The 20,265-nt window shown below is 45.3% G+C and overlaps 2 protein-coding genes across 2 annotated transcripts; both read right to left on the minus strand.

Moving 5' to 3' along the window:
• Window positions 1-13: 13 nt before the first annotated feature.
• Window positions 14-5,831, minus strand: LOC135237930 (ATP synthase F(0) complex subunit B1, mitochondrial-like). Its single transcript, XM_064305496.1, has 7 exons — window positions 5,671-5,831; window positions 4,552-4,588; window positions 4,021-4,166; window positions 3,403-3,566; window positions 2,536-2,661; window positions 934-1,113; window positions 14-236 (listed from the first exon to the last, which is right to left on the minus strand). The coding sequence occupies exons 1-7, from the start codon at window positions 5,696-5,698 to the stop codon at window positions 168-170; spliced, it is 750 nt and encodes a 249-aa protein (XP_064161566.1). The 5' UTR covers window positions 5,699-5,831; the 3' UTR covers window positions 14-167.
• Window positions 5,832-8,053: 2,222 nt separating this feature from the next.
• Window positions 8,054-18,298, minus strand: irf6 (interferon regulatory factor 6). The gene is made up of 8 exons (XM_064305495.1): window positions 18,023-18,298; window positions 15,399-15,575; window positions 14,775-14,970; window positions 14,401-14,493; window positions 11,863-12,048; window positions 11,148-11,537; window positions 10,154-10,272; window positions 8,054-9,749 (listed from the first exon to the last, which is right to left on the minus strand). Exons 2-8 carry the CDS (start codon window positions 15,570-15,572, stop codon window positions 9,519-9,521), a joined length of 1,389 nt encoding a protein of 462 aa, XP_064161565.1. The 5' UTR covers window positions 15,573-15,575; window positions 18,023-18,298; the 3' UTR covers window positions 8,054-9,518.
• Window positions 18,299-20,265: the final 1,967 nt, after the last annotated feature.

Consider the following 20,265-nt stretch of genomic DNA (forward strand, 5'->3'; position numbering starts at 1 on the left):
AGGACAGCAAATGTACCACTTTGGATAACTTTTCCATTTTTATTTCAATGGTAGATGTATATACAATTAAATTACCAGACAAAATATTCCTTATTTAAGGGAAAATATCCTTAATGAAATATAACGAGGAGCAAGGACAGGGCATTGTTACAGAGGATTTAAGTGCCTCAGACAGCAGCCTTGGCCTGGGCCAGCTTTTTTAGGTCGGTGATACACTTGGCAATGCTCTCCTTCTCCTGTTGGACAAAAGGAAAGGACAAGCATTTCAGCATCAAATCCAGACTCAAACGCAATCTATAAAATGATTTTCACGCTTCATTACATTACATTACATTTATTTGGCAGACGCTTTTATCCAAAGCGACGTGCTTCAACAACCTGTCCCTCACCAATCTTTTATTTTTTAACATTTATACTACAGTACAATTCCTAGAAATATTATGCAAAAAAAAAGTTCTTCTTTTACTCAATTTCATGCAAATCATTTCAAATCACTGCTGAAGCATAAGAGCAAAGTACAGAGTAATTCTGCTGATCCTAGGCCTCATATGGAAAGCCTGGTAAAAAGGTTTGAAGAGGTTGTGGTTCTAATGTGTTTCATCTGTAATAGTTCCATTTAAAAGCAGCACAATTGGCAGCCTTGGCAGATAACTGGCAGATAAAAAATAAACCAAATAAAAGGCTGTACCATACAACCAACGCAGGTAATGAGCTATGTTGCCTGTTCAAAAATGTGAAAACAATGTTCTTTATACCAAAACACATTATTTTATTTATGAAAGATTATTGGCACCCCCTGTTTTCAGTACTACCAGATTCCCCCATTCACTCCTACCCCACCAGAACTCACAACCCTCCTGTCCCTCGCCACCCCCCCACCCCCCCACCCCCCCCCACCGTTGAAACAGAGATGACGGCCCTGGGCGGTAGTACCTGCTGGGGCGTGATGCTGCCGATGACGCTCTTCTCCACCCAGTTGACCAGGTGCTCCTGCTCCAGGCGCCGGTGCAGGTTCTGCATGGCGATCTGGTAGTCCAGGCGCTTCTTCACCTCGCTGGTCACCAAGTGCTGCCGCTCCCGGCTGTTGATCTCCAGCAGCATGTTCACGTTGTTCTGGGGTTCGCGTGGAAGGGGGAGGAAAAACAACAACAACAATGGGGGGAAAAAAGCATTCTTATCATGGGTGAAACGCAAGGGGCGACATAGCTCAGGAGGCAAGACCGATTGTCTGGCAGTTGGAGGGTTGCCGGTTCAAACCCTGCCCTGGGCATGTCGAAGTGTCCTTGAGCAAGACACCTAACCCCTAACCCCTAACTGCTCTGGCGAATGAGAGGCATCAATTGTAAAGCGCTTTGGATAAAAGTAAATGCAGTCCATTTACCATTCTTTTTTTTCATATACAAACAAACTTCCAAATTATCATACATTATTCGGAAGGAATTAGGGAAAACCCCACTCATTTCTCCCACAGGCCGTGGATTTTTTGATCCGGAGATCTCGAAAATCTGAAGGAAGTTAAGACACGACTTCTGAGGCCTATTCTCATTCTGAATACAACCAATCCTTCTAGAACATCTCCCAAGAGCTGAAATTGTATTTTATTCAATGATTTCATATCATCCCATCCATTGTGCTACCAAAACAGAAAATACTCACTAGAGGGCTAGTACAGTAAGGACTTTCTGAGGGAATTCAACATGTTGTTTTGTTGCACTATATAAGAGGTGCTGCTTTGTGTTTGTAAGTGTTAGAGCATTAAGAGTTGAATCTTACCGTAATTAAATTAAGTGTACAACCGTGGAAAGGAACTGTTCCTACGATTTTGCTTCAACCAGTTACCATGACTGAATTAACCAATTATTTATACATATATGAAACTTAAATGAGGCCACTGTAAATTGTATCATATAGAGACACTACAACAGTATCCAGCTGTCATTCACAAGCTTATCAAAAAAATTTAGAAATGTCAAACTATATAAATGTTAATAACAAAATAAAGCTAATTAATTCAGAGGAGAGACTAGCTGAAATCCTGAAAACACACGGCAACTCTCTGGTTTACAAATTCTGTTTATCGCCACCTTGTGGAGACTTCTTACTTTTAATTTTTTTAAGCTGCAGCTAGGAATAAAGACCCACAATGCAGATGGATGCAGTTTAACTCACTGACATAAACATTTCCAGAAAGCAGACAGCCATAATTACATAGCCTCTATCCCAGTGTACCACATTTCACCACTGCAAGAACACACATCATTGCTCTCAAAATATTCATCCCCGCCTGCTCTAAAATGATAGTCATGTGATTGCCAATAAGAATGAATACAGACAGCCTTTTTTCTCACAGTTCATATTTGGTATATGCTGAGTTGCACTTTGGTTTGGTTTCTCAGACACCATTTTCACCATTTCGCATAATGCCTCACAGTCTGACACAGCACGAAGCCAAGCAAGCCAGCCAGCCAGGTTTTAGCAGTCAGCCAGGCCTAAGCACAGGGCAATCTTCCTCCTCCTCCTCCTCCTCATCCTCACCCTCTTGGCATCAAAGAGCATGCCACGCCCCTCCACCCTCCACTGCTCCTTCTTCTCGTCCTCGATGGCCTGGGCCAGACTGCTCATGGCCAGGTCCTTCACCTCCTGCGCCTTGGCCACTTTCTCCTGTGGACGCAGAGCAGAGGGTCAGGCGCAGTCCACCAGGCCGGAAACCAGGCCAGAAACAGGGCCGGAAACAGTACCCCACTAAGGGCACCAGACCTGGGTCAAATATATATTTCTTTTGGATTCAAATACTTTTCTACACTTCACTGATCTTTTCTAGTGTATTGGAACCAATGGAATATTCTCAAAAGGTACAAACCCTGCCTTCTGGTCATATTGGCAGGCTCATTTGCACCAGGCAAGATAAATAGAGCACAGAGAAGTATTTGAATCCAAAACAACTACGTATTTGACTCAGGTCTGAAGGGCACCGCGCTTTCATCATCATGCAGGACACTTCACCTGAACAGCTCCAGTAAAAATCTTACTACACGTACTTCTTATATACTGTATCAAATTTTAAGGGCATGATTACACTTAATTTTTTTGTGTGAAAATTGTTGCTATGGCAACATAGTTGATATAAAAGAAATTAAGACAGCAGAAGTAAGTTTAAATCAAAGGGCACCACCAAAGTGATATTCGCTGAAATATGAAACAAAAAATATCTTCTGGTACCTGAAAATTAGGACAAGAAAGAACGGCCATTTGTGTTCTCTTATTTAAACTGATGGACAAACAATTAAATTCAAATCTCAGACAAGCACCACAAAACAAACAGTACGTACCTACACGCACACACCCATTTCACATTGCTCAACATGCGCGTGCTTTCACACAGGGGAAAACCGCACAGCTCACCTCGTTCAGCTTGTCGGCGAAGGCGGCCACGTTGGGTCCAAACTTCTTAACGCCGTAGATGAAGACCACGGCGATGCAGGCGGCGGCGAAGGTCTCGTGGTTGATGACGTACACCTCCTTGGACAGCAGGTAGAGCAGGAGCCCTGTGCCCAGCACGTATGGGCCTGTGGACAGAGAGCGCAAGGGCGTCATTTATGGGGGGGGGGCAGGGGGGTTACAGGCCAAATAACCCCCCACCCGCCCCCAATAATATAGCATGATGATGAGAAAATATAACTCACTAGTCATAGAAAGATGGGTATTTCATGTTGTGATTCTTATATACTGATCAGAAGTCTGATGATAGTTACCCTAGTGGTACTGCAAAGGAGCGACACCACTGGTGTAAATACTCCCAGCCCCCAACTGGCACAAAGTACAGCTTCAATTCATACTAACACTTTAAAAATTATTTGTAATTAAGACCGTAATCATTTTTTGAAGCAATGCCATCACTCATTTTGGGGGGGAAAAGAAATTGAACGATTGGAACAACCAATAAGATTTTTTCACTTGGCTGTCACAGAAGGGTCAAGGGGGAAGCCACTCGTATAAGAGGGCTTCGGGGCTGTCACTGACCTGTGACTCCAGTCTTGGGGTACAGGAACTGGAATAACTCCTCCGGGATGATGCCATGGCGAACCTTGCCCCCCGTCTCGGGCAACGGGGGCACGGGTGCCCGGCTCTGGGGCGATGTGTTGAAAGAGCGGCTCGCCTGCACCAAGCTGAAGTTAAAATTTAATTTTAATTAATTTAATTTAAGGGTTATAAAAGCCAGACAGGATCAATGCCTGGAGTGATACAGTGCTGTGGACATGTTAGCCCTGTCTGCTTAATGACCATCTTGATTCTGTCAATTCATGGCATAATTAAGTGGTTGGACAGAGGCAGAGGTAAACCAAAAGCAAGCACTGAATTACTTATTCTCAGCCCCACTGGAGATAACATTAAAATGAGTCACTCAAATGGGGGTGGGGGGAGGGAAAGAGCATACCTTTAAGCTAATGACAGAACATTAACTTCACACACTGTTCATGATGAAAATGCCACACTGTTACATGGAAGGGCTTAGAGATCAGACAATGGAAACAATATGGTCAGTGTCCTTACCCAGCTCCGAGGGCCCCACTGTTTTTAAGGGTAGAGGCTGGAAAGAAAGGTTATAAGAGAGGAGAGATCATTTTTTAAAAACTGTGGCAAGTACAACATGTTACATTCTAGAACCAGGGTTATAGACACCTAACTCAAAGACTGAAGACAGCATACTCCGCATCACTCAGTTAATAGGCTAGTGACGGAGTCACATTTGGCAGGTAACGTTGCAGCCAAATCAACGATTATCAGTAACTTTGGATTGGGAGGCAAACGTCCGGGAAGCCTTAACCAATAATTTACCCAGCTAGACATACTTGTCATTCCCCAGCTAGCTAGCGTTAACTAGCCAACCACTATAGCCAGAATAAAAACAGCTTCACTGTTTCAGCACTAGACAACCTGTTGACAAGCTGCACGCATTGGCCGACAACTTACAGTGTAGCTAATAATCGGCAATAGTAGGTAGGTAGAATTGCATTTCTGACGTTACTCATGGCTCAAGCCAGAGTAGAAGCCAAATGTTTGTTATTCTTAGTTAGTTAGTTAGATAGCTAGTTATGACAAACAAGCTAGTTAGCTAATCGCTACCAGTGAACTTTACATTTCAATTAATTGTTGAGCTGTTTATTTTTGCAATATCGCAAGTTTGACTGGTATCCAATTAGCTAAACAGTTACGTGTCTCTACGTGTCTAGTAGTAGGGATGACGGTATCCTGCAATAGTTAGCCAACTGTTAGCAACAGGAAACTTTGATTTTACCTTATAGCAGTAGCTAATACTTTCAGAGCGACAATCCTCCGGTACCTTGCTAACTTAGCCATTTGCACCTCAAATCGTCCTGCAACATTTAGCCAGCAAGTAGCTACACATTTCTCAACACGTTCAGAGACCCGTGCATTGACAATTATATAGATAGCTAGCTAGCGCATAGTTTTTAATTATTGCTTGCAGTCATAACATGTAGCTAGCCGTTACTACGACACATTTGGCTGCATGGCCGTACACTACTTTACCCTTCAAACAGTTAGCTTTGCTAGCTGGCTAGTGGGTTGGCAACACACAAATCTCGAGTAAATCGTCAACCATTCCCTTGATAAACACACAATCACTCTTATGGCACTGCCTTAATTTACCTGAGACTAATACCAATCTAGACAGCATGGCTAGTCTTTAATTTTTTTTCGGATTAGCCAAAATCCAATTCGACCCAACGCCGACTTCCTGCACACTCCTTCCAGCCTCCTCTACGTGCCCTTTCGTGGTACAAGTGTCACAGAAAATCTCGCCGGTAGTCTCGCGTGACGTTCATTCTCGGGAACACAATCTACATACATTTGTACTACTCACCTAAAGGAAGTATATTTTCAATTATGCAAATAACATGGCGATGCAGGCAGCCCCACAAGCAAACGCGATGTTGATATTAAAAGTAAATGTGCTGTGGCCCCATCTGTATCTAACGTCATCCGGGGTGGTGAAATGTTTGCTTCACTATGAAATTGTAGAAGTAAAGTTAAGAATTTGAGAAATGCTTTAACTAAATTGTCTGTTTTCAGTTTTTGATTACACTCCTATGTAGACTTCTTCCTGGCATTCACACAAGTTTTCTTGATGGACTTTACAAAAACGTCCAGCCTATCTGCAGAAATGCTTTATAGTCTCAAATGTAAACTGACTTCCATTGCAGAGTGCGTAGAGTGCGTTTTCTAATTTTACCACCAGGTGGCACCACAGGCTGTACACAAATACACACAAATACAGCCTTTCGTGGAGGAGGACCATGAATTAACTCAGACACTACAGGGCATACATTCCTAATCACAGTCCATACACACCCAAGTGGATTTGAGTCTTTTTGGTTAAGTTTAAATTTGATTTTAGCTGCACCTTTCTCCATTTTAACATTTAAAATTATATAGTTGAATATACAAATCCAAGCGAAGAAGACGTGGGACTCATAGGAGGGACATCCCACGACCCGCCAGCTCTCCTGGGGAGACCCTCATTCCAGGGACCATCTTCAGGACACCCAGTACAAACTCATTAAAGAAAAGGAAGAACTTATTTTGAGAAGCCAAAGTCCTTCTGCTGCTCTACCATAGACCCTTGTGTTAAACATTCTTCGAAACCAGGTTGGTAATTAAAGCACAAATCTATGTGCTCATTATTTTTTTGTAGAGGGACACCACAGTTTAATATTAGGACTGTGTTAGCCATCATTCATTAATTTAATCAAACTGATCAGCAAATGAGCTGAAATGAGTAACTGCAGAATTTACTGGCATTGATTTTGAAGAGTTAAATGGTACGGGACCATCTGTGTGGCCAAATTAAGAGTCCAGGTTGTAGACGTGCTCGGATTTAATGTGCCTGGCAGGCACAGCCCCATCGTCAGACATATGAACATCACCCCATGTAATTCTGAATATTCCTCTGAGCTGCAGACTCTCTCTCGTGGTCATGCCGGGTGCCAGGTTTGCATGTGTGTGCCGTAGGTGTGGAGCCTGGTGCCGTAGGGGTGGAGCCTGGTTTCTGAGTGACATATTGCAGTGTGACACATCGCAGCGTGAATGCCTTTCCTCAGTGTGAGACAGACAGACAGACAGACAGACAGAGCCGGAGGCCACAGAGCTCATACACCTCAATGCATTTTTTACAGTTTCCTCTTTCGCATGCGCTATTATTATTTTTTTTATTCCTGTGTTCCTTTTCATCCGTCAGGGAGTGTCTCAACCCGGACAAACGAGTTACTCAGGGGAATAACCAAAGGACGAAGGGAATTGTTATTCTGCAGCGTAGAAGCAAAGCATTCCTGTTTTTATTTTAAATCTGCCATTCGAAAAGGTAAAACAAACTTTTTCACTTAATGTATTTTAAGCAATGGTCTGTTTCTTCCTTCATTTTAAAATTCTTTGTATTCCTCAGTAATAAAATGCATAATATTTCCATAAATCGGTACATTTGGCCGTGATGTAGCACAGGTGTTACGCGGCAAAGTGAAACTGATTATTTGGCGGCCAATTGCTGGCAAGATTACTCGGGTGAAAGTTCCCACCAAGGAGGAATTCCAAAACTTTCATTTTGCTGCCCTTTGATATCTTATAAGATGGCACTGTCAAAGTGTTACCATGGTGAAGTGCATAGCGATTATTTATAGACTATGGACACCGTGCAAATGTTGGAGTTATAGCTTAGAGGGAACTTGCATCCAGGAATCTTGCCAGTAGTTGGCTGATGGCATGCAAAGTAATCCTTTTCGTTTGCCCGCAGTACATTATATTTGAGCTTGATATTACTTTTGTGCCAAGAAAGGCATTTTAAGGCTATAAATGATCATGTTCCACAAAATGTAACCAATCATGTCTGGACCTGAACATGGAGTTCAACATAATGAAACCTGTTCAAGACACAAGCAGGACTCACGTACAAAAAAACACACAGATTACTAATCAAGTATGAAAATTAAAAACCTGAAAGGGTGAGAAATGCTTAAAAAAAGAGACAGAAGAACCAATGTATGTGCTCCCAATATTAGGACAGAACTGTATTCTGTTAAATGGGTTAGAAATCCACATTTATGCATAAAATATCCATTCACCAAGAGACACATTATAAGCCATACACATTCTCCCAATATAATATGCAATGATGATTTTATATCATGTTCGAAAAATTACAATATGAATAAGAGTACTAACAGAGCATTAAATGTCCTACCCCTACGGAACGGAATGTGCAGTGCTCAACATATATACATTTCAGACACATACTGAAATTCCCTACTATACTGAAGTTGCTGCTTATGTCATGCACTTCAGGGAATGACAAGTTGAGCGCACAAAGGCCACAGTGGTCTTGTGGTCAAACTCAGTGCTCAACATTTACGTATAAAGACAGTGAATTCATTGCTCAAATTTCAGCAACTAAAGCCTCCTGGCACAGAATTCTGGGATACCAGAATTTAAGTTACTCCACCCCGACATAATTTTATCCTAATTATTCCATGGCTGGTAAATAAAAAAAATAGACTTTTATGCACAAAAGAAGTCAATGCAGTTTGAACAGCATACTGAGGTTTCCCAACAATAGGTAGATCTCATTTAGTCCTGTGAGCAATGCTTTAGTAAAAGGGCACATAAATGTACTTTCCAGGCCTATTTTTACCCAGTTGCATGAAACTGACCTCACTCAAACTACTGTGAAGCAACATATCTCACTACATCATAAAACATATTTACTTTAATACTAATTCTTTTCTTTTTTTAAAAAGGTACTTCATATCACATTAAAAGTGGTAGGCAAGTGAACAGCACAGACACTCCCAAAAAAAATGCCTCAAGTCAGAAAAACAAATGACCAGAACTGCACATTTCCCTAACAGCAGGAATTACACTCCCAAGGCCTCTATTTAATTCACGACTACACTAAGATTCACAAGTAAAATAGCAGTGACAAGTATGTCTGAAGATTACTAGATACGTTAGTCGCATAGGGTAGTTAACGCGCCTACAATTAAACCAGCACAGAATTGCCCATCTGTCAAAACAGTTTATAGAGGGACATTCAATCCTCTCTGTGTGTATACAGGGTACCACCTCAGACATACCCGCATCTCTCCGGTTAGCAGTGACCTTAACTCTGAAGACAATGAGGTTCCCCTCTGTGTGTCGGCAAATTCCCCCGAAACTGTCCGATCGTCCACATTTTAATGAGAGGTTAAGAGTAAGCAGAGGACATTTTTTTTTTTTTTTTATTTTTTTTTTAAAAAGGCTAATGTTGCTCGGGTCATTTTTTTTTTGCTAGCGTAAATCTTAAGGAAGAAGCAAAGTTGTTTTTGTTTCGTTGGTATGCTGCGAAGCCTGCTACCCACACGCAGTCTAGGCCCTGTGACCGGGCTGGACGGAGCCCAGCTCTGCTTCACCGCAGCGGAGTATCTCTCTCCCCGCCAGCCGGCCCGGTGAGCGGACGCGGGGGGGCCGGGTCACTGCGCGTGCAGGGCCGGGGGCAGGTGCAGATTGGCCCCAGGAGCCAGGGGCCAGCCCTCGTGGCCCTGGTGGGTCTGCAGCAGCCGGTAGAGCTGCTTGAGGTGGGTGACGATGTTGTCCTTGATGTCGGGGATGGAGATCTGCAGCCGGACGCTGCTGCTGTCGAAGGAGCGCATGCAGTCGCCGGAGAACATCTCCGTGAGCATGCGCGCCACCACGGGGATCACCTGGGGAGCCAATCAGAGAGCGCGTCAGGGCCGCCCGACTGCAACAGGCAGCCGTCATTAAAAGTGTTACAGTCAGGCCCTCAGCCATGGTCACATGTGGTTATACGTGCACACACACACACACACACGCACAGGCACACGCCAGAGGCACATGCCACACACACACACACGCCACTCGCACACACCACACAGAGGCAGTCAAACAGCCAAGTTGTGTAACCACAAGCTTTGTTACTTTTTCCGTCTCCACAATGGGGAATTTCAAGTGTGCAAGTATACCTTTTCATTCTCCATGCATCCAGCAGTGCACACGTGTGACATGTGAAGTGCACCTGCACCTAGGGGTAAGGGCATCTCCTGCGCAAGCAGTTAAACCACAGCTCTGCCACGCCGGCCCACTGTACCTGCACCATGATGAGCTTCCTCTCCAGCGGTCGGCCGTCAGGCCACTCCTCCCCGAAGCACAGGTTGATCTCAAACTGAGGAGGCCGCTCCGACTGCCCCTTCTGGTGGGCGATCACATCTGCAGACACAGCACGGGGTCAGTTACCAGAGCGGGGGGTTACGGGATCGGGGTGGGGTGGGATGGGCTTGGGGTGTGGGGTTATGGGACTGGGGTGGGGTGGGCTTGGGGTGTGGGGGTATGGGACTGGGGTGGGATGGGCTGGGCTTGGGGTGTGGGGGTTATGGGACTGGGGTGGGGTGGGCTTGGGGTGTGGGGGTTATGGGACTGGGGTGGGGTGGGCTTGTGGGTGTGGGCTGGTATACGGGACTGGGGTGGGATGGGCTTGGGGTGTGGGGGTTATGGGACTGGGGTGGGGTGGGCTTGGGGTGTGGGGGTACAGGGCTGGGGTGGGGTGGGATGGGCTTGGGGTGTGGGGGTTATGGGACTGGGGTGGGGTGGGCTTGGGGTGTGGGGGTTATGGGGCTGGGGTGGGATGGGCTTGGGGTGTGGGGATACGGGACTGGGGTGGGGTGGGCTTGGGGTGTGGGGGTTATGGGGCTGGGGTGGGATGGGCTTGGGGTGTGGGGGTACAGGGCTGGGGTGGGGTGGGATGGGCTTGGGGAGCTTTTCTCCACTCTTTTGGTGCTTCAGAGATTTTTTTTTTTTTTTTGTACCTTTTTTTTTAGATCAGTTTTAAGGATCTCTGTTGCTTGCACACGGTGCTGCTTCTGCTTTCCTTTTGATCTATAGCTCGTGTTTTATGCAAGCCAGTGTCTCGCGTGTTTTTATGAGCCCTTATCAAAAGGTACATTTCCGTGACGTAATGACAGTGAACAAAGTTGTCTCAGGGTAAGGGTTAGTATCACACTGATAACACGCACGCACACACGTGCGTACACACACACACACACACACACACACGCGCAGGACACAGCGGCTAACAGGCAACTCACCGCTCAGGAAGGACTCCAGGGAGAAGAGCTTGACCTTCCGCTGGCGCTCGATGAGGTTTGGGGAGGTGCTGGGGGCGCAGGGCCCGGACCAGTACACCTTGCACTGGCACAGGCGCACGGCGTAGATGTCGTGGCCGCTGACCTCCAGGATGAGGCCGCGGTCCATCACGTCCAGCAGGCGGTTGGTGAAGAGCCGCTGCTTCTCGTTGGTGATGTGCTCCGTGGGGGGGAAGCGCAGCTGCTCCAGGCTGATCGGGCCGAACAGCTCCTCCTGGTTCACCATGGGGCCCAGGTCCCCGTAGAACAGACGGCAGCCCAGCGGGTTGCTGACCGTCACGGCCGGGCACACCTCCTTCCCCCGGTACTGGAACTGAACCTCCAGGTCGGTCACTGAAAACACGGTCAGGGGACGACAAACGTGAACGCCAAGGGAAATGTCTGTGACGTGATGACAATGAACAACAAAGCTATCCAAATCATAATCTGAGTCTGATGGAACAGCAGTGAGATCAGTAAAGCTGCACCTGAAAAGGGGGATTTATTTCTCAGGGCAAGGGTTAGTATCACACTGATAACACACACTCACACTCACACACAGGCACACGCACACTCACGCACACACTCACACTCACACAGGCACACACGCACGCGCACACACGCACACGCACACACACAGGAGCGCTGGGTGTCTCCTCCAGCCCAGAGCAGTACTCACTGGGCAGGGAGCTGATCCACATCTCCGGGCTGGACAGCATGGTCTCCGGCAGGCCCGGCGGGTGCATGTCCACGTCTATGGGCTCCTCTTTGGGCCACACCTCAGCGGGGGGGCAGCTGGGGGGCTGCAGGGGGGAGACGGAGCCCGCGGGGGACCACACTGCTGGGATAGGAGAGGGCTCTGGAGCTGGGGATACACAAGCACTGTCCTTAATGCACCGCACAGGGCTCACACACACACACACACACACACACACACACTGTCCTTACACACTGCACAGGGCTCACTCACACACACACACACACACACTGTCCTTACACACTGCACAGGGCTCCCACACACACACACACACACTGTCCTTACACACTGCACAGGGCTCACTCACACACACACACACACACACACACACACACACACTGTCCTTACACACTGCACAGGGCTCCACACACACATACACACACACACACACACTGTCCTTACACACTGCACAGGGCTACTCCACACACACACACACACCACACACACTGTCCTTACACACTGCACAGGGCTCCCCACACACTACACACACACACACACTGTCCTTACACACTGCACAGGGCTCCTCACACACACACACACACACTGCCTTACACATGCACAGGGTCTCCCACACACACACACACTGTCCTTACACACTGCACAGGGCTCACACACACACACACTGTCCTTAATGCACCGCACAGGGCTCACACACACACACACACACACTGTCCTTACACACTGCACAGGGCTCACTCACTCACACACACACACACACACACACACACACACACTGTCCTTACACACTGCACAGGGCTCACACACACACACTGTCCTTAACACCGCACAGGGCTCACTCACACACACACACACTGTCCTTACACACTGCACAGGGCTCACCACCACACACACACACACACACACACACTGTCCTTACACACTGCACAGGGCTCCACAACACCACACACACACACTGTCCTTACACATGCACAGGGCTCACACACACACACACACACAAAACTGTCTTACACACTGAAGGGCTCACACACACAACACACACACAGACACTGTCCTTACACACTGCACAGGGCTCACCCCACACACACCACACACACTGTCCTTAACATGCACAGCTCACTCACCAACAAACACACACTGTCTTACACTGCACAGGGTCCCACACACACACACACATGCCTTAACACTCACAGCTCATCACTCACAACACACACACACACAACACACACACCACAACCTGTCTAAACACTGCACAGGCTCACACACAACATACACACACACACACACTGTCCTTACACACTGCATGGCTCACTCACATCTGCAGGACACACAGACACTACACACACCTGGGTCTTACATGCAGTGGCTCAAGACCACATTCATCACACACACATCACTGTCCTTACACACTGCACAGGGCTCTACACCACACACACACCTGGCATTTACACACTGCCAGGGATTCTACACACAACACACACACTGTCCTTACAACTGCCAGGGTCACATACACACACTGTCCTTAATGCCGACAGGCTACCACACACACACACACACAATGTCCTAACAACACCACAGGGCTCCTCACACACAACCACACACCACACACACCACACCACATTTGTCCTTACACAATGCACATGGCTCAACACACACACACTGACCTAATGACCGACAGGGTCTGACGACACACACACTTCCCTTAACACTGACGGGTCTCATGCACCACACACCACAACACATGCCTTCACACTGCACAGGCTCACACACACACACACACACACACACTGTCCTTACACACTGCACAGGGCTCACACACACACACACACACACACACACTGTCCTTACACACTGCACAGGGCTCACACACACACACACACACACACACACACACACACACTGTCCTTACACACTGCACAGGGCTCACTCTCACACACACACACACACACACTGTCCTTACACACTGCACAGGGCTCACACACACACACTGTCCTTACACACTGCACAGGGCTCTCACACACACACACACACACACACAGTCCTTAATACACTGCACAGGGCTCACACACACACACACACACACACACACACACACACACACACTGTCCTTACACACTGCACAGGGCTCACTCACACACACACACTGTCCTTACACACTGCACAGGGCTCACACACACACACACTCAGTGAAAACGCCATCTTATTGAATTAATGAGTGAGCTCTCACAATCAAATAAGTCACATGGCACTTAGGAATTAGTTAGTTTGTTCATTCTCACTCACCCACTCACTCAAGTGGATGTAAATGCATAGCTACGCAATACAATACAACACATTATTCATTCAACCAGAAATACAACATGCAAAACAAGTAATAAAACCTCAGGGTCACATATAAAATGTACCCAATTGTGAATATATTGTGTGTGAATGAGATATTAATAAACTGTGATCTGCATGGAACACAGTTTGGGAGGGCCAATGAGGGCAGGCTTCTCATACCTTTGGGTGGGTATGGGGGGAGTGGCTCAAGGATCTCATCTTCATCATCCAAGTCTGCATCATTATCCTCCCATGGCACAGAGCCTGTGGACCCTGTGGAGAGGCAGAGGAGGCATTTCAACATTCAGGGAGGTTTCTACGCACAGATCACATCATATGATTTGACCTGAGATACTGCCATTTTGTAATTTAACATCACGGTAAACGTTCATGCTGGTGTACCTCACCCCTAGTTGTGACACAATGTGCATAAGCAAACACCAGATGGGCTCCTTGCAAAACTCCACCCCAGCAGGCAAACCTTAATTTTGTCTTTATCTAGCCCATAATGCCTGGTTAAGTAGGAAGATGACCCGTGACCTATGACCTCTGACCTGGGTTGCTGAGGGGCTGGGGGATGTCACAGACTTCGTAGATCTTGAGCGGGTTCATGGGCACCACCTTGGTGCCGTCGTAGATCAGGTTGAACTCGCGGCTCTTGTTGAGGGCGCAGCGCAGCTGGGCCTTCCACTTGGCGGGGTCGGGCTCGTCCACGCCCTCCTGGAACTTCCCCGTCTCCACCGCCCAGGCCTGCGGAGGGAAGGGGGTCGTGAGCCGCAGTTTGGGGGGGGGGGTTGGGTTCACCTCCGAAGCACCCGAAAACCAACCCCGAACCCCCGACAAAGGCCGTGTGAGGCTGCAACGCGTAGGTCCAGCACGCTTTTAATTCTTCCTGCCGTGTTCAAATAAAGGCTTTTAACTTCACCACTAAGAGTGCCTTGGACTCCCCACTTGTTTGCCATTTCATATTTTTGACTGTTAAAAACTGAACCTGCCTTTTTTTGTGTGAAAAAATATATTTATATGCGCCGTGAAAGCAAAACTCAGCTCCCGTTCCCAGACTTGATCCGGTTTAAAAAAACATGATGTTCAGCGGGACTTGGCACCCCCCCACCCTGTACCCGACCCGTGAACCCGGCCACCACCCGAACCCTTGGCACGTGTGGCACGGTGCCGACCTTGAATATGGTGTTCTCCTCCTCCTGCTGGGGCGTGTGGCGGGTGGCGTGCTTCCAGGGGATCTGGAAGCGCTTGGCCTCGCGGTCCAGCCACACCAGGCCCGGGTGCTGCCCGCTGTCCACCTGGGCCACCAGCCAGGGCTTGAGTCGAACGCGCCGCGGGTGGACCGCCATCAGCTGCACAGCACCGGGACAAAAAAAAAGACCCACCCAACAGTCAGGACAAGAGGAAGAAATGCAGCAGTCTGCGTTAGACTTTTGAAGAGTAGGTTTATTGGAATGTTTTGGTTTTTGTTCCCCCCCCCCCCAGAATTTCAGAAGTCAGTGTTCTAGAACTCAGCTAAGAACATTCCAATCACATATTTCTGATCTTACAACTTGAAGAGTTAAATGCCTTTTCTGAGAGCACCTCTGTGTTCTGCTCAATTAATATGTCCTGATCTAGCAGTTGCAGTTGCATAAATATGTATGAGGATATCACATCTGCTTGTATGTTTTCAGCAACTCCTTAAACACGGAAACGTGTTTTCAGTTTATACACCAGTTAGGTTTGGTGCGATTCTGGGACATAAAAGTGCATCATGCTTTAAATGTACACAATCCAGCCCAGACTTAGTTTAAACTACCAATAAATTCAAATGCAGATCTTGATACCTGGTCTTGGATTATAATTTAGTTCGACACAGGAGCCTTTATAAACCAGGAGGTTTTGCAGTAACAGGTGCAAATGTTTCCCCTCTGTCAGGAATAAAACCCTTGACCTGAAGCATTTTGAAAAGTGTATGGTGTTAAAACATTAGACCAGAACCATTTGAAATGTTTATGGTGTTAACACATTTGACCTGAAGCATTTTGAAAACTGTAATGCTGTTTGGCTCTGGGAATGATTTGCGTCTTTATTTTCTTTTTCATTTGACGCAATAAATATCCAGTGCAACAGCAAATATTTTTGCATGGCCTGCAGCGGTGATGCCCAATCAGTGGCCTGGGGGCCAGCTTCGACTGCCAGTGCCTTTGAAATCATCCACAAAGAAGTTGGTCATTTTTTTGAAAATCATCTTAAAAAGTGATGTGAAGGGGGGGGAAGCATCGCTCTTGTGCCAAGTAAACCCTAACAGCTGGATCCAAAGAATTTGATTTTTGAAACATTCACTCATAAATGAAGTGAACGTACACTCTGTCTTGTCCCCCAAATTAATACACCAGTAATACAGCATTGTCTGAAGTCATAGTCACGTCATCACAATCAGCTATGCAAGGCTATGTTGTAACTACAGACGCTATTGCTATTTTGACTGACAAAAGTTTCAGGCACCCACCCCAGCAACACACACACACAAGTGTCTGAGCGCACGTGCACACACACACACACACACACACACACACATTTGTTTGAACAGATATGGGTAGTGTGGTCTCTGCACACCCCTACAATTCATGTGTGACCTTCCCCAATAAAGAGGCGAAAGGACATAAAACGAGTTAACGAATGTTAAGAAATGTTCAAGCAATTTTACATTACACTGCTGACATACTTCACAATGACCTTAAAGCCTGTATGTATTTACAAATAAACAAAAAGGCAAGTATTGCAGTTTAAGATAATTAAACGGGTGATAAAGAGAATAAAGGGTCAGACGGAAATGCCTAATAATAAAAAGCCTCATTCGTCAATTCTCATTAATTTCAACAGAAAATGTCCTCCTTTGAAAAGTCACGGAATTTTCGCACCTTCTAGTTATATACAATATTAAACATAAAACCTAGCAGGCCATTTAAATCCCAATTAAAAATATATAACCATAAAACCATTAAAATATGGTTGCCTAGTAGCCTAAATTTTACTTGCTTCAGGGACTGCAGGCCTACCTGCAAATGTTTAAAATTAATTAGCATATATTTGAAGCATACTAAAGCCGATTTGCATATAAATGCCACCTTTTCAAAACTGACTGTTTTCTGAAACTGGAGACATTACGGTTACATTACCCTCTAGCATCGAAACCCCATCGGGACCTCAACACCTTTGCCTAATTTGGGCCGATAAAAACATACACGCTCTCGTCTGCTAGACACAGACACTGCGGGTTAATGGAAACGTTGGAACATTTATGTGAGTAAGTCACAATAAACATTAGGTTCATTTAATTCGTGCTTTAAAATGTATCTATGCGTCGATTAATTTAACTTTGGGTGGCAATTCATGGTTACAATATAAAATGAAAAGTTTCGTTTCAACACTGACACTAGGCAAAAGCACTAGCCTACATTTTAAGCCGAGAGGTGCAGTTTACCAACGTTGGAAAAATACCTGGCCGAGTAATTTAGGCTATACAAAGAACGTTGCATGCAATCGATAGCCTGTGTACCTCAGAATAAGTCGTCATAATAAGATTTTTCTAGAATGCACAAAATTTAGCGCAATGAAGTTTCATTTGAAGGCCAATTAGACTGACCGTTCGAAGCAACAAATAGGATACACAAATATTCATAGAAAATGTCACAAAACATTTCAACCTTAGGTCTAGGGAGATGAAGTAGCCTAAGTCAATCAGTTACAACGTCCTTACAGTGCTTATTTTATGCAATAAGCTAGCAAGGTTACTTGCCGCTGTTCAACTTACCTGCAGTCACGGTATACCAGGAAGTAGTCACCCCTTCAGCCCAAAAGCCAGGGCCACTGCTCCGTCCTTCGTAAATGATTAATCCTTTCTTAAATCTGCTATTTCGGGTTACCAAACGTACAGATATACCATACACATTGCATTACAGAGTATTACGTTTTTCTCTTGTTTGCTACAGACAATTGGGTCAGAAATTGTGTTTTCCGCTCACAGCTTCGCTTGTTAACTTGACCCTCCCCTTCTCGAAACTCAGGTATGCCGGTGACGTCACCCGCGTTTCAGTCTGACACACCTTTCAGCCCCACAAACATCCGGGAAACTTCGAATGGGTTCGTTGATCCTCGGCTCATTCTCCCGTATCTTACATTGAGCCATCTTGTCGTCACGAGTGATTATCCTGAATATCGATCACCATACGACGGATGGGCTATATACTTAAACAAAGATAAAAGTTCAATTACAACTTCAGTGACATTTTAAATACGCAAATATAGGTGCCGGACTGTATTATAATTTGGTGGTTAAATATATGGTAGAATAAACCGAACAGGCTACTGCGAATTCTGTAACAGGAAAGAACAAGTGGCCTTTATAGCCTAATAATAACTGAAATGATTGTGAAATTATGCCGCTGCATACGCTGCGTAGGTATATTAGCTATTACAGGCCGAGTTAATATATAAGAGTCTGACGCGCCAGTTGAACGTGTGCTCAAAAAGTGTTTTTAGATCAACAGGTTGTTTTATTTAAATGGAAAGGGTTTTTAGCCAATAGGCCTAGGTCTGTAAATCGCTTTTGACAGCGTGTCTAGTATGTTCTTCTGTGTAATTTCTTATTTATTCAACGACTTCAGTGTCTTCCCAATATTCTTTAATAGATTAGTTTTTTGACACCACGCCTTGAAACTGCCCCGGGTGAATATCCGATGAAACGGCGCGTGCCAAAACCGGACAGTGATCTAATCCGCAAATATGGAATTCCCAGTTTCGCGTGCCTGAGAACAGTGACACATGTTATGATGACTAATAGCTGAACATGCAGTGAGAACAGTATCACCCGACAGAGTACCGAAACCTTGCATTTTGGCTAGGGCGACATATGACAGTCGTATTTGGCACCAATAAACGACGGAGCATTAAAACAGAGCATTATTTTGAAAGGGTTGGGTGTTAAATTTAATTTCTGAGATAAATAGGACTAAAATAATTTCTTATGTGCGTTGCTGCAGTATCTCATTGACAAAATCGTTATTTCATAAATAAACAATTATTTTACTTCCTTATCTTTTTTTTGTGATACCTCTTATATACAAAGCTATGTTAATTTTATATTAACTAGACCAATTCCTTTCTTGTTTTGACATACTCTCATCATTCATTGTACTAGATACTTACAAAACTGCAATATAGATCAGGCCTAGGTGTCAATTAAATGTCAATAAAATAGAAGTGAATAATATAATAAAACAGTATTATGTAATTAATCTTAAAATGGTAATTGTTAATCCTGATTCACTCTGTCAGCAAACATTTGTCTGCAAGGGAAAATGGTTGAGGATGACAGAGAGCGGTCAGTGTTCAGTTCTGCTCCCTACAGTGTTCAGCTGTGCCCGGTGACACTCCCTGCAGTGTTCAGGATGTCGGCATGCATTCCATGTTGTCCAGACGATCTTTATTTGAGCAAGAAAGCAGACATGTTTGTTTAAGGCAATTTTTATTTGTGAGTCATTTTGTGCAACACTTGTGAAATCAGAATTTAGAGAGAATATGTAATTAGAGCTGTTTTTGTTAATTGTTGTGCCTCCTTTCAGTACTACAGATATTGTAATTTGATGTGAAACAATTGCATGTTGGCCATGGCCCTTTCACAAATCCATCAAGAAAACAAGATTATCTAATCTTATAATCTTAGAAACATTAATGCCTTAATCAACTGTTAATAGTATAATTTGTCTGCAGTTAATATAACACTAAATACATTTTGAGCACTCTGCATGTCTAATGGTCCAAAACATTATATAAAATGTTGGCAAAAGTAATTTTTTTTATACATACAATCCATTACATATTTGTGGCTAGATATTTTTACAGAAACACTTCCAGTTAAGCATCATGATCAAAGATACAATGGCAACACCCCAGCTGGGAGCTGTTACTGTTGATCTTAACCCCAATTTATGCACTTGTCTATTCAAGTCTTGTCTATTGTAATTTGCTATGGATGTGAGCATCTGCCAAATGCCA

This window comes from Anguilla rostrata, chromosome 13 (genome assembly GCF_018555375.3).
Source record: "Anguilla rostrata isolate EN2019 chromosome 13, ASM1855537v3, whole genome shotgun sequence".
Classification (NCBI taxonomy): domain Eukaryota; kingdom Metazoa; phylum Chordata; class Actinopteri; order Anguilliformes; family Anguillidae; genus Anguilla; species Anguilla rostrata.